Source organism: Eimeria necatrix, genomic scaffold, assembly GCF_000499385.1.
Source record: "Eimeria necatrix Houghton genomic scaffold, Enh_scaff385, whole genome shotgun sequence".
Taxonomy (NCBI): domain Eukaryota; phylum Apicomplexa; class Conoidasida; order Eucoccidiorida; family Eimeriidae; genus Eimeria; species Eimeria necatrix.
Window position 1 is genome coordinate 7,501 of NW_013655366.1, and position 13,181 is coordinate 20,681.

The following is a 13,181-nucleotide window of genomic DNA, read 5'->3' on the forward strand; positions in this document are numbered from 1 at the left end:
TGCAGCAGCAGCTTTGAGACTTTTCTGTTTTTTTCTGCGTCTTTGTTTGCGTGGGGCTGCTGCGGCTGCTGCTGTGTCTACTGCTGCTGCTGCTGCTGCTGCTGTTGCTGCTGTTGCTGCTGTTGCTGCGGCTGCTGTTGCTGCTGCTGTTGCTGCTGTTGTTGCTGCTCTCTTCTGATGATGTGTGTCTCCTTTTCTCTTTAATTTATTTTTCACTTCGCTACCCTGTCTTTGTTTTCTCAGACTTAAATGCCTATTTTATTTGTGTCTTTCTGCTGCTGCTGCTGCTGCTGCGGCTGCTGCTGCTGCTGTTGCTGCTGCTGCTGCTGCTCGTCTCATTCTGTTGCTGCTCCTTTTCTCCGTCTGCTGCTGCTGCTCTGCTGCAGTCTCCATCTGCTGCTGCCCCGATTTGCTGCTGTCTCTTTTCGCTGCGCACATGCTGCAGCAGGTGTTGCTGAGTTTGCAAACTGCAAAACCACTAAAAAGGGTTTAGGGTTTAGGGTTTAGGAGCCGGCAACACAGGGGAAACTTGCACCCGCGTGCCAGAGAAGGGCATTCAGGGTTAAATGAGGGTTTACTGATTCGCTTGAGGCTGCGCATTTCAAGAACTAGGGTTTAGGGTTTAGGGTTTAGGGTTTAGGGTTTAGGGTTTAGGGTTTGGCTTGGGGTTTGCGCGGGAGGCTTCTAGGGATGTCTCGGGCGTCTGAAGTGGAGAAGTGAATTAAAAAGTGAAATAATTGAAATATAAATAAAAAATAAAAAAATAAAATGAATTAAAAAGGAGTTAAAGGAAGAAGCGCTCGCGGCGCTCAGGTGTATAGACACCTCGGTCACCTGCGGCGAGCGCCACTCGGAGCGTTTCTTTTCGCCGAAACATTTTCATTTTTTTTTAATTTTAAATAATTAAATTATCTTAAATGTTAATTTATATCATTTGTCCGAATTACAACTCTTCCGGCGTCCTCCGTAGCCGCTCTTTCCTCTTTTCCGTCTCGCGGGGCCCCCCAGCTGCTGCTGCTTCCCGCTCCACGGGCTAGGGTTTAGGGTTTAGGGTTTAGGGTTTAGGGTTTAGACCCTGAATTTAGCTCGCCTGCCTATGGCTGCGACGCACCACGGCTGCCCAGCCTCTCAAGAAGCACGAGAGCTCTTGGGGGGCCCCTGGGGGCCCCTGGAGACTGCAGCAGCCCCGAGCTAGCTGCAGCAGCAGCTGCTGCTGCTGCTGCTCCTGCTGCTGCTGCTGCTGCTGCGCTGTGGGCCCCCTGGCTGTCTGTGGGGCCCCGCAGCAGCAGCTTCTGCCGGGGCTGGCGGCCCAGGCGTGGGCCTGGGAACCAGGGCCTCGCTCCAGGGCCTAGGGTTTAGGGTTTAGGGTTTAGGGTTTAGGGTTTAGGGTTTGGGATGGCTTTTCGGGCGCTGCTGTCGCAGCCGCAGCCGCAGGGCTGTGGGGCCCCCCCCTCGGGGCCCTCCATTTCTGGGGCCTCTTCAAACCCTCTGACTTCTTTCCTGAGTTCCGTGACACAAGACCCCCTCAGGACTCAGCAGGTAGGGTTTAGGGTTTAGGGTTTAGGGTTTAGGGTTTAGGGTTTGGGGTTTAGGGTTTGGGGGTTAGGGTTTAGGGTTTACGCTTGGGGGTTTGCGCGGCCGAGCTGGAGGCTGTTCCAGCTTAGGGCAAGGCCATTCGTCGCTTTGGGCGCGTTAGGGTTTAGGGTTTAGGGTTTAGGGTTTAGGGTTTAGGGTTTAGGGTTTAGGGTTTGCGACTGCTGCGCAGCTGACGGAAGGGTACGATTTAAGTGGCCTCCAGGGGCCCCTGGGGGACCAGCTGGGGGCCCCCCTAGGGGCCCCCAGGGGGGCCCCCCTGGGGGCCCCCCAGCAGCAAAAGGGGCCCCTGGGGGCCCCTGCTGCTGCTGAAGCAGCAGAAGATGTGTTTATACCCCCTGCTGACGCAGCAGCAGCAGAAAGAGCAGCAGCAAGAATTGCTCCTGAAGCTCGTAAGCGGGGGTTTAGGGTTTAGGGTTTAGGGTTTAGAGGCCCGGAACTGAGGGCGAGGGTTTAGGGTTTAGGGTTTAGGGTTTGGCGCTTTCGAGTCTGCTGCTGCTTCCAGGGGGCGTCGAGGGGCTTTTGTCCAGCAGCACTGCAGCAGCAGCAGCAGCAGAAGCAGCAGCAGAAGCAGCAGCAGAAGCAGAGCTGCTGCGCTCTTCTCACTTCAGAGAGCACTTTCTGCACCCTGCAGCAAGGCAGCAGCAGCAGCAGCAACAGCAGCAGCAGCAGCAGCAACCGCAGCATGGGCCCTCTGCGTGGGCCGCAGAATTCCTTACTCGACAGCAGCAGCAGCAGCAGCAGCAGCAGCAGCAGCAGCAGCTGAAGCGCTTTGGCGGAGACACGGGGCTGGTGCAGCAGTGGGCCAAGGTGAGCTGCTGCTGCTGCAGCGGCTGCTGCTGCTGCTGCTGCAGCTGCTGCTGCTGCTGCGGCTTGTGCTGCTGCTTCTGCCGCTTTTTTGCTGCTGCTGCCACTAAAGTGCCTGCTTCTGCACTTGCCACCCTTGCTGCTGCTGCTGCTGCTGCTGTTGCTGCTGTTTCCCTCAGGAGTTCGGGTCACTCTCCCTGGGGGGTCCCCCACCAGCCCAGCAGCAGCAGCAGCAGCAGCAGCAGCAGCAGCAGCAGCAGCAGCTGTTTGGGGCCCCCCTCTTTGTCAGTGGGGCCTACGAGGCCTCCCAAAGACTTGCTGCTGCTGCTGCTCCCCGGCCTCCCTTTGGGGCGCAGCTGCCGCTGCAGCAGCAGTTTCCTTTCCACCTATTCTTCCAGCAGCAGCAGCAGCAGCAGCAGCAGCCGCAGCAGCCGCAGCAGCAGCAGCAGCAGCCGCAGCAGCAGCAGGAACAACAGCAACAGAAAGAGCAGCCACAGGAAGTGCTGCAACAACCCGAAATTTTTGACCCAGTGAGAACTGCAGCGTCTGCTGCTGCTGCTGCTGCTGCTGCTGCTGCTGCTGTTGCTGCTGCTGATTGTGCTTCAGGCATGCCCTGCTGCTGTTTGCTTTGCTTTTCTCCCCTTAATTCGAATCACTGCTGTTGCTGTTGCTGCTGCTTCTACTGCTGCTGCTGCTGCTGCTGCTGCACCTACTCGTGCTGCTGCGCTGCTGATGCTGCCTCTACTGCTGCTGCTGCTGCTGCTGCTGCTGCTGCTGCTGCTGCTGCTGCGGCTGGTGTTGCAGCACTGCTGCTGACACCTTTACAGCAGCTATTCCTTGCACAGCTATTCCTTCTGCTGCTGCTGCTGCAGCAACCAGCGCTGCTGCTGCTGCTGCTGTTGCTGTGGCTCCTGCTGCCGCTCGTGCTGCTGCTGCTGCTGCACCAACCAGCACGGCTGCCACTACCGCTGCGGCTTCTGCTGCCCCTTTTCTGCTGCTGCACCTGTTGCTGCTGCTGCTGCACCTGCTACTGCGCTTGCTGCTGCACCTCTGCTGCGCCTGCTGCGCCTGCTGCTGCTGCTGCTGCTGCTGCTGCTGCTGCTGCTGCTGCTGCTGCTGCTTAGGCCGTGGCCCGCGACCTGGTGAGGGGCCTCAAGGCCGTGGGGGGCCCCAAAATAATGAATGCGGAATTCACGAAGTTCGTGGAGGCCCTTGCGGAGGGGGGCCTCAGGCTGGAGAACGGACAGGCAAACCCTAAACCCTAAACCCTAAACCCTAAACCCTAAACCCTAAACCCTAAGGTCGGAGCGGGGAGGCTTCAAGGTGAAGGCTGTGGCCTCGGCAGAGCGGCAGCAGCTCCAGGAGTTGGGTTAGGTGCATGCAGCGTGTCCTTATTAGGGTTTAGGGTTTAGGGTTTAGGGTTTAGGGTTTAGGGTTTAGGGTTTAGGGTTTAGGGTTTGCGGCGCAGTTGTTGTCGGCGGAGGGGGAGCCAGTGGACTGGGACACGGTGCTGGCAGCCAAAGAAGTGCAGCAGCAAAACCCTGATGAGGGTTTTGCTGCTGAGGGTTTTGCTGCTGAGGGTTTTGCTGCTGCTGCTGCTGCTGCTGCTGCTGCTAAAGACCCCCAGGAGGCCCCCAGTGACTTCGAAGCCTCGCTGCGCGAATTAGAAGAAACATGGAAAAGAGCCCACGCCAACGTAAACCCTAAACCCTAAACCCTAAACCCTAAACCCTAAACCCTAAACCCTTCGGACTCGAAGCTGCAGACCCTCGCGTGCTAAACCCCAAACCCTCAAAAAGTGGAAGGCCCTGCTTTGCTGGGTCGCGGCGAATTAGAGAGCCAGACTTAGGGTTTAGGGTTTAGGGTTTAGGGTTTAGGGTTTAGGGTTTAGGGTTTTGGGCTTAGGGTGAAATTGACGCTGAAGAGCTGGGGCTGTTTCAGTCCATTTTCAAGTCTGAAGACATGGAAAGAATTCTCGAGCAAGACCCCAAGGAAAGGGCTGGTAAACCCTAAACCCTAAACCCCAAACCCTAAACCCTAAACCCTAGGCTTTAGCGGGCTTCGTATGCGGCTTCAGGCGTTCAGGGAGTGCCTAGAGCTCAGGGTGCAGGGTTCAGGGTTTAGGGTTTAGGGTTTAGGGTTTAGGGTTTAGGGTTTAGGCTTGTGCGTGTTTCCAGACGAAATGTTTGATGTTTCCATGGGAGATGCTACAGGTGAGACTTAGCGAGTCCTAGGGTTTAGGGTTTAGGGTTTCGGGCTAAGGGTCAAGAGTTTAGGGTTTAGAGCTCTGGCTCAGAAAACCGCGTTTAGGGTTTAGGGTTTTGACGAGCTAGGGTTTAGGGTTTACCGACATGGGTGAGCTTCTATAGGGTTGCGGCTTTAGAGCTGCCAGGAGCATCTCAAGGGTTTAGGGTCTAGGGTCTAGGGTTTAGGGTTTAGGGTTCAGAATTAAGGGTTTAGGGTTTAGGGTTAAGGGCTCAGGGTTTAGGGATGAGGGTTTAGGGTTCAGGGTTTAGGGTTTGTGCGCGCAGAGGGCGAGGAGGCGTTGTTGAGTTTCAGCAGAGAAAACCCTTATTTAGGGTTTGGCGAGGGTTTGGAAGCAGCAAACAAATTAATAAAAGAAGGAAAGCTGCAGCAGGCGGTTTGGGTTTTGGAAGCAGAAGTTCAGAAAAACCCTAGCAGCAGCGAGGGTTGGCGGCTGCTTGGCCAGTGCCACGCGGACAGGGAGCAGGTCAAACCCTAAACCCTAAACCCTAAACCCTAAACCCTCGCGAAACCCTAAACCCTCGCGAAACCCTAAACCCTAGGCGCGCGGCGCAGCGCGGGCGCCGCCGAACGCAGGAGGTTGCGAGGCAGCAGCAGGGCGGAGACGCTAGGGCTAACAAACCTAGGGTTTAGGGTTTAGGGTTTAGGGTTTAGGGTTTAGGGTTTAGGGTTTGGGGCTGTTCAGGATGTAGAGGCGATTCACTGCTTGAAGAAAGGCCACAGCGTTGACCCTTACAACCTTGACAGGTGGGCTCTAAACCCTAGCATTTCTAAACCCTAGCCCTTTTCTCTAAACCCTAAACCCTAGCTCTCTAAACCCTAAACCCTAGCCCTTTTCTCTGAACCGTAAACCCTAATTTTTGTCCTTTCTCTGGCACCTCTTGGCGTGACGGCAAGTCGAGCTTGCCTTCTAGCCACCAAAGCCCAGGGTTTAGGGTTTAGGGTTTAGGGTTTAGGGTTTAGGGTTTAGGGTTTTGCAGTCTGATGGCTCTTGGGGTTTCTCTCACCAACGAGCTGGATGTATCTCAAGCCCTTCTTTATCTGCGAACTTGGTTGACAAACCACGACGATTTCCAGAACCTGCCGGGCCTTTCCGTAAACCCTAAACCCTAAACCCTAAACCCTAAACCCTAAACCCTAAACCCTAACCCTTCGCCGTAGCAGCCGCAGGCCCCACAGCGCTGCGCCGCCGCTGGCCCTTAACCTGCTGCGCAAACGCTGAGCCCCAGGGTTTGCATGTTCTATGAAGGGTTTAGGGTTTAGGGTTTAGGGTTTAGGGTTTAGGGTTTGGGGTTCAGGAGCGACCGCCGGAGGACTTTCACCTGCTGAAGGCAGAACTGGTGTCTCTCTTCGAAGCAGCACTGCAGCAGCCAGAAGCAGCAGCAGCAGCAGCAGCAGCAGAACTGCATTCAGCTTTGGGGGTTTTGTACAACATTGACAGGCACTACGACGAGGCCCTGCTGCACCTGGCAGAAGCCCTGAAGCACGCGTGAGGGTTTAGGGTTTAGGGTTTAGGGTTTAGGGTTTGGGGTTTAGGGTTTAGGTTTGCTTGCGGGGTGGGGGGTTTAGGGTTTGCGGAGCGCGGAGATTGGGGCGCGCGGAGCTGGTGCCGCGGGCGGCCAAGGGCCTAGGGCTTAGGGTTTAGGGTTTAGGGTTTAGGGTTTAGGGTTTAGGGTTTAGGGTTTGCAGGAAAGAAGAAGCAGCAGCTTCTTTGTGGAATAAAATTGGAGCCACTTTGGCCAACTCCGGAAGATCTGCTGCTGCTCTCGTGGCTTATTCTCAAACCCTCAAGTTGAAGCCAAACTACCCGCGGGCTTGGACCAACATGGGGGTGGCCAAGGCCAACCTCGGTAAACCCTAAACCCTAAACCCTAAACCCTAAACCCTAAACCCTAGGCCCTGGGCGCTAGCCCCGGCCTGCGCCGGGGGTTTTCCCCGCACGCCGCCACGCCCAAGTCCTCACGGGCTAGGGTTTAGGGTTTAGGGTTTAGGGTTTAGGGTTTGCTGGCGCTCCGCAGTTCTCGCCAGGCCTCAACCCAAGCCCTAAACCCTAAACCCTAAACCCTTGGTCTCCGGCCTGGGGGCGCGGGGCAGCAGCTGGGCGTGTGGGGAGCTAAAGGGCGCCTCAAACCCTAAACCCTAAACCCTAATTGTCACAGTGCGCAAACCCTTAATCCTAGTTGTGAGCTCGCGAGACCTAAACCCTAAACCCTATCTCAAACCCTAAACCGCCGAAGTCTCAGAGCTGGCTTGCCGCAGAGCGGTTGAGGGCTCGGGACTCACGGATTAGGGTTTAGGGTTTAGGGTTTAGGGTTTAGGGTTTAGGGTTTGCGGCGCAGGGCAAATGGAAGAAGCCCTGCAGCACTATTTGGTGGCCCTCGAGCTAAACCCTGCAGCAACTCATCTTTGGTATTATATCCGCAGCGCCCTCATTAGCCTAAGTAACTAAACCCTAAACCCTAAACCCTAAACCCTAAACCATAAACCCTAGGAGTTCTTTGGTTGGAGCGCTGAGGCCCTCGGGGCCTTACAGCTGTTCTTTAGGGGCAGCACTGCTGGCTGGTGTTTACGTCCAAGTTAGCGGCTTCGAGGGTTTAGGGTTTAGGGTTTAGGGTTTAGGGTTTAGGGTTTGGGCGGCTGCTGCAGATCGGTATGACTGGATTAGCCTCACTGACAACCGGGATCTTGAGGGTTTGCGGAAAGTGGTGCCGGTAAGCCTTCACCCCAGCAAACCCTAAACCCTAAACCCTAGCTTGTAAACCCTAAACCCTAGTTTCTAAACCCTAGACCCTAGATCGAAAGCCCTATACCCTCATTTCAAAACCCTAAGACAAGCAGAGTCAGTTGCTGCTCTGCAGCGCGGAACTCTTTGAGGGTTTGTGGCCTAGGGTTTAGGGTTTAGGGTTTAGGGTTTAGGGTTTAGGGTTTAGGGTTTGGCGTGCAGAGAGGAGATGCCCCCCCTATATCTTCCCTAATTGCTCCCGGCGATCCCGAAGCAGCAGCAAATAACTCGAAGGTGCTGCAGCAGATATTTGATATGCTGAAATGAGCCTTTTGCTGCAAACCCTAAACCCTAAACCCTAAACCCTAAACCCTAGTCGTCGCTTGATTTCTGTGGAGCCCTCGCTGGGGCACTGCTTCGGCTGTTTTTCTCGAGGGTTTAGAGCTCACCGAGGGTTTAGGGTTTAGAGAGGGTTTAGGGTTTAGAGAGGGTTTAGGGTTTAGAGAGGGTTTAGGGTTTAGGGTTTTAAGAGGATTTAGGGTTTACGGAAGGCGTAATTCGCAGCTAGGGTTTGAGGGTTTAGCTTTAGATCAAAGTGAGGACCTCACTGGAGCAGCAGCAGCAGCAGAAAGTAACAAGAGCTGCAGCAGCAGCCAGCAGCAGCAGCAGCAGAAAGTAACAAGAGCTGCAGCAGCAGCCAGCAGCAGCAGCAGCAGCAAGTAACAAGAGCTGCAGCAGCAGCCAGAAGCAGCAGCAGCAGTAAATTTAGCGTTAAGGACAGCAGCAGAAGCAGCAGCAGCAGCAAGAGCAGCAGAAGCAGCACTAGAGGCAGCGGCAGCAACAGCAGCAGCAGCAGCAGCAAGAAAAAAGAGCAGCAGCAGCAGCTGCTGCTGCTGCTGCTGCTCACTGCTGCAAACCCTTGGCCCTTGGACCCACTGCAAACCCTTTTTTGTGTTTTGTAATTATCGACGTGTTTCAGACGAAGCACTGAAGCAAAGAAACGGGGGCCTCCAAACCCTAAACCCTAAACCCTAAACCCTCGATTTAGAGGTTTGGAGCCAGCGGTGTTTTTGCTGCTGTGTCTTTGTGGGGTTTGAGGCTTCAGAGCTCACGCCTAGGGTTTAGGGTTTAGGGTTTAGCGCTTAGGGTTTGGCGAGCTTCCAGTGAAGAGGCGGGCGCAGCAGTGCCGCGTAAGGGTTTAGGGTTTGAGGGTTTAGGGTTTGAGGGTTTAGGGTTTAGGACAAACGCTCCACACCCCCAAGTGGATCTAGGGTTTAGGGTTTACGCAGGTGCCGCGATGCCGCGTGAGGGTTTAGGGTTTGGGGCAACTATCCCAGCCCTGCATGGGGGTTTAGGGTTTAGGGTTTAGGGTTTAGGGTTTAGGGTTTCGACAAAAACCTCGTTTCAACTAGTTTTTTCGCCTTTGTTGTGTCCAACTGCAGCAGCAGCTCCGAAACCCTTCATGTCTTGCTGCAGCTGCGAAGTAGAGAATGAACAAATGAAAAATAAAAAAGAAATAAATTTAAAAATAAATTTAAAAATAAAATAAAATAAAATAAAATAAATAAATAATTCAAATCTTTGTCTCGGGCCGGGCGGAGCAGCCGCGAAGAGAGGCGGGCGGCAGAGCGCGGCGGCCTCGTAAACCCCAAACCCTAAACCCTAAACCCTAAACCCTAAACCCTTCGAATTTATTTGAAACGCTATTTTAGCTCAAAACACTAAACCGTAAACCACTGAGGCGCGCAGGAATCGAGTGAAATACGTTTCTTTCCGCATCGATAAACCTTTCCCAGTCACCTAGGGTTTAGGGTTTAGGGTTTAGGGTTTAGGGTTTAGGGTTCACTGCGACGTCCTTCAAGAGGACACAGCAAATTCACGTTTTAAGGTTAAAGTTTAAAATAATAAGCGAAGAATATGCGGCGACGACTCAGGGCTAAAAACCCTAAACCCTAAACCCTAAACCCTAAACCCTAAACCCTGGACAGCTAGCCCTACACATCTGAGCCTTAGCAGGGCTGGGCAGCACAATGTTGTTTTTTGCTTAGTTCTACGGGAGCGCCTCAAGAAAATGCTGCTCCTGTATTTCAGGGTTAAGGGTTTAGGGTTTAGGGTTTAGGGTTTAGGGTTTAGGGTTTAGGGTCTCTCGTGAGGCCGCTCCGCCCGATCCAGCTGCCGCATTGTCTTGTAACTTTTATTTCTCTATTTCTTTGCCTGCTGCTTTTAAAGATTCTTTAAAAAGGGCAGCAGCAGAGACATTTGGCCCAAGATTAGGGTTTAGGGTTTAGGGTTTAGGGTTTAGGGTTTAGGGTTTGGAGCTCGCTGCGGCATGGTCCAGCCGACAGCTGAGGCACACATCCGCAGCATGCAATGCAGCCGCAGGAGAAGCTTCCTCAGCAGCAGCTGCTGCAGCAGGTGCTGCCGCAGCAGCAGCAGCAGGGACAAACACACAATGAAGTCCAGCAGCAACAGCAGCATGAGCAGCAGCAGCAGCAGCAACAGCAGCAGCAGCAGGTGACTGAGGACCAAGCTGCAGAGCAGCAGCAGCGGTTAACGCACGAAGCAGTTCAGCAGCAGCAGCACGAGCTGCAGCAGCAGCAGCAGCACGAGCTGCAGCAGCAGCAGCAGCAGCAGCTGCAGCAGCAAGATCAGCAGCAAGTGCAGCATCAAGGGGCCCAAGGGCTTACTGCTGCAGCATCTCCTGACAGCGAGAATCAATACAAAGTTCCTGCTGCTGCTGCTGCTGCTGCTGCTGCTGCTGCTGCTGCAGATACATGGGACCCCTGCGCTGCTGTCGAGCCCTCGAACTGCAGCAGCGGGGCCGACAGCAGCAACAAGAGCAACAATGAGCTGCTGCAGCCAGCAGCAGCAGCAGCAGCAGCAGCAGGCTGCAGCAGTCCAAGCTGCATGTGGCTCGCAGGCCCAGCAGCAGCAGCAGCAGAAGAAGCAAGCAGCAGCAGCATCCACAGCCCCTCCGGCGTGCTGCTCGATGCAGCAGCAGCAGCAGACTGTGCTAGCAGCTGCAGCAAGAGCAGCAGCAGCAGCATCAGAAGCAGAAACTCACAGGCTTTTCTGCCTGCTGCGGTGGCACCAAGAGCAGCAGCAGCAGCAGCAGCAGCAGCAGCAGCAGCAGCAGAAGCAGCAAGCTGCAGCAGCCTCCCTTGCTCGCCATCCTGCTTACCCGCAGATGCAGCAGCAGCTGCAGGGGCAGCGGCAGCTGCAGCAGCAGCTGCAGCAGCAGCAGATGTCCGCAACAGCAGCAGCCCTTCTTCTGCGCCTTCGAGCGAAACAGCAGCAGCAGCAGCAGCAGCAGCAGCAGCAGCAGCAGCAGCAGCAGCAGCAGGCAGCAGCTCTCGTAGCTGCTCGCCTCACAGACCCGATGGCCTTGGGATAAGGAAGTCACCTCGTTTGCTGCGGAGCCCAGCAGCAGCAGCAGCAGCAGCAGCAGGCAGCAGGAGTCCTTTGGAGGTCTTACTGCCAGCAGCAGCAGCAGCAGCAGGCAGCAAGAGCCCCTTCGAGCCCATGCTCCCAGCAGCAGCAGCAGCAGCAGCAGGCAGCAGGAGTCCTTTGGAGCCTGTGCTGCCAGCAGCAGCAGCAGCAGCAGCAGCAGCAGCAAGCAGCAAGAGTCACTTGAAGGCCATGCTGCCCGCAGCAGCAGCTTCATGCGCTGCAGCAGCAGCAGCAGCAGCAGCAGAGAGCCTCGGCGCGTCGCCCCACATCAGCTTCAGCCAAGAAGCAGCAGCAGCAGCAGCAGAAGCAGCAGAAACAGCAACGACGGAAGGAGCAGCAGAAGCAGCCATAGCAGCAGCAACAACAACGGCAGCAGCGGAGGCAGCAGCAGCAGCAGCAGCAGCAGCAGCTAAGAGTGTGGACAATTCAGCTGACATTGCTGCGGGCCCTGCATGCACAGCAGCAGACAACACAGCCGCACCAACTGCAGCAGCAGCAGCAACAACAGCAGCAACAGCAGCAGCAGCAAGCTTGCGCTCACCTGAGACGCTACCTATGCCAGCAGCAGCAGCAGCAGCAGCAGCAGCAGCAGCAGCAGCAGTGGCATCTCCAGCAGCCAGTTGTTCCCCGAGTGTGCTGCTAAGCCCCGAAGCTGCAGCACACTGCAGCAGCAGCAGCAGCAGCAGCAGCAGCTGCGGCTCAAGCCCGTTGCTGCCGCCGGCAGCAGCAGCAGCAAAAGCAGCCGAAGTGACCCCAGGCGACGTCGCCGCCGCCGCCGCAGCAGCAGCAGCAGCAGATACAGCAGCAGCAGATACAGCAGCAGCAGCAGCAACAGCAACCTCGCTACCTGTACTTAAAAGAGTACAAATTCTGCCTGTTGACCACCCCCACACGCTGTCTGCTGCTGCTGCTGCTGCTGCGCTGCAGCAGCTGCAGCAAATGGACCCGCGCATATATCCTGGCCGCGTGTTTTATGCGAAGCTGGGAGCAGCAGCAGCAGCAGACGCAGCAGCAGCAGCAGCAGACGCAGCAGCAGACACGCCGGTAGGTGCAGCAGCAGCAGCAGCACCTGCAGACATTGTCACTGTGTTGCCACTCCTTCCGAGCGCAGACGCTGCTTCTGCCGAAGCAGCAGCAGCAGCAGCAGCAGCAGCAGCAGCAGCAGCAGGGGACACCTATCTGCCGTATGTTGTAGCAGCAAGCGAGCCGGCCTCGGGCGGCAGCTGCAGCAGCAGCACGCTGCTGCGCTGCAGCAGCAAAGCCATTGCGAGGCCAGTGCAGCGGCTGCAGCTGCTGGCGCTGCTGCAGCACTCCTTTTGGTCTATTAAGTCTGGTGTGGGGCGAGACACAAAGGTAATTGGCATAAGGCAGCAGCAGCAGCAGCAGCAGCAGCAGCAGCAGCAGCAGCAGGGGCTGCTGCTGCTGCAGCAGCCGCTGCTGGACCCTGAGCAGCAGGAGTTTCTGGGGGAAACGTTTTACCTGCCTCCGCCCGACGTGCAGCTGCCGTCTGCCTTCAAGCCTCCTGCTGCAGCAGCAGCAGCAGCAGCAGCAGCAGCAAGCAGGGGAGAGAGTGCAGATCTGCTGCGTCTTGCTGCTTTCGAAACGCCTGCCGAAAGAGCCAGCCAAATCCAGGCCGAGCAGCAGCAGCAGCAGCAGCAGCAGCAGCAGCAGGAGCAGGAGCAGCAGCAGGAACAGCAGCAGGGGCAGCAGGAACAACAGCAGCAGCAGGAGCAGCAACAACAGCAGCAGGAGCAGCAACAACAGCAGCAGCAGGAACAACAGCAGCAGCAGCAGCAGCAGCAAGGCGCAGCAAGTGATGCTGCGGGCGAATTGCCGGAGCTGTACGCTCGACGTGCGCCCGGCTCCCTTCTTTTGCCCCACACCAGCAGCAGCAGCAGCAGCAGCAGCAGCAGCAGCAGCAGCAGCAGCAGCAGCGTGGTTCTCAGCAGCAGCAGCAGCAGGGGAGGCCCGTGGGCGCTGGGGGAGCTGGTGCGGAGCCTGCAGGCTGGCGCGGACAGTCTGCTGCAGTGCCTGGGCTCCCTCAGCAGCAGCAGCAGCAGCAGCAGCAGCAGCAGCAGCAGCAGCAGCAGCAAAGCGCTGTTTGTGGACGAGCAGCAGCTGTTTCTCGCGCATGCAGCCCCGTACCTCCGCAGCGACGCTGTTGTCTTTCCGGGAAAAGTTTTTTCTTCTTTTAAAATCTTTTTTATGATTTCAAAAATGTTTCCCAACTTCCAAGAAGGGCCTGGATACTGCACTTTGGACACGGTGCTTTATTATTTATTTATTTATTTATTTATTTATTTATTTATTTATTTATTTATTTATTTATTTATTTATTTGTTTA

General features: G+C 55.9%; 2 protein-coding genes across 2 annotated transcripts in view; both read left to right on the forward strand.

Moving 5' to 3' along the window:
* Positions 1–1,395: 1,395 nt before the first annotated feature.
* Positions 1,396–7,714, forward strand: ENH_00049320 (TPR domain-containing protein, putative; the record flags this gene model as incomplete). The annotated part of the gene is made up of 15 exons (XM_013585612.1): positions 1,396–1,539; positions 1,766–1,985; positions 2,099–2,403; positions 2,580–2,930; positions 3,869–4,096; positions 4,306–4,402; positions 4,560–4,613; positions 4,932–5,131; positions 5,351–5,412; positions 5,646–5,760; positions 5,964–6,154; positions 6,355–6,515; positions 7,005–7,074; positions 7,292–7,376; positions 7,610–7,714. 15 exons carry the CDS (start codon positions 1,396–1,398, stop codon positions 7,712–7,714), a joined length of 2,388 nt encoding a protein of 795 aa, XP_013441066.1.
* A 2,043-nt stretch (positions 7,715–9,757) lies between these two features.
* ENH_00049330 (hypothetical protein, conserved) overlaps positions 9,758–13,181 on the forward strand; it is a gene marked incomplete at both ends in the record, with an annotated part of 3,670 nt that continues 246 nt past the window's right edge. Inside the window, one exon of the mRNA XM_013585613.1 lies at positions 9,758–13,180. Within this exon, the coding sequence (XP_013441067.1) occupies positions 9,758–13,180 (3,423 nt within the window). The remainder of the gene's footprint in view (position 13,181) is intronic.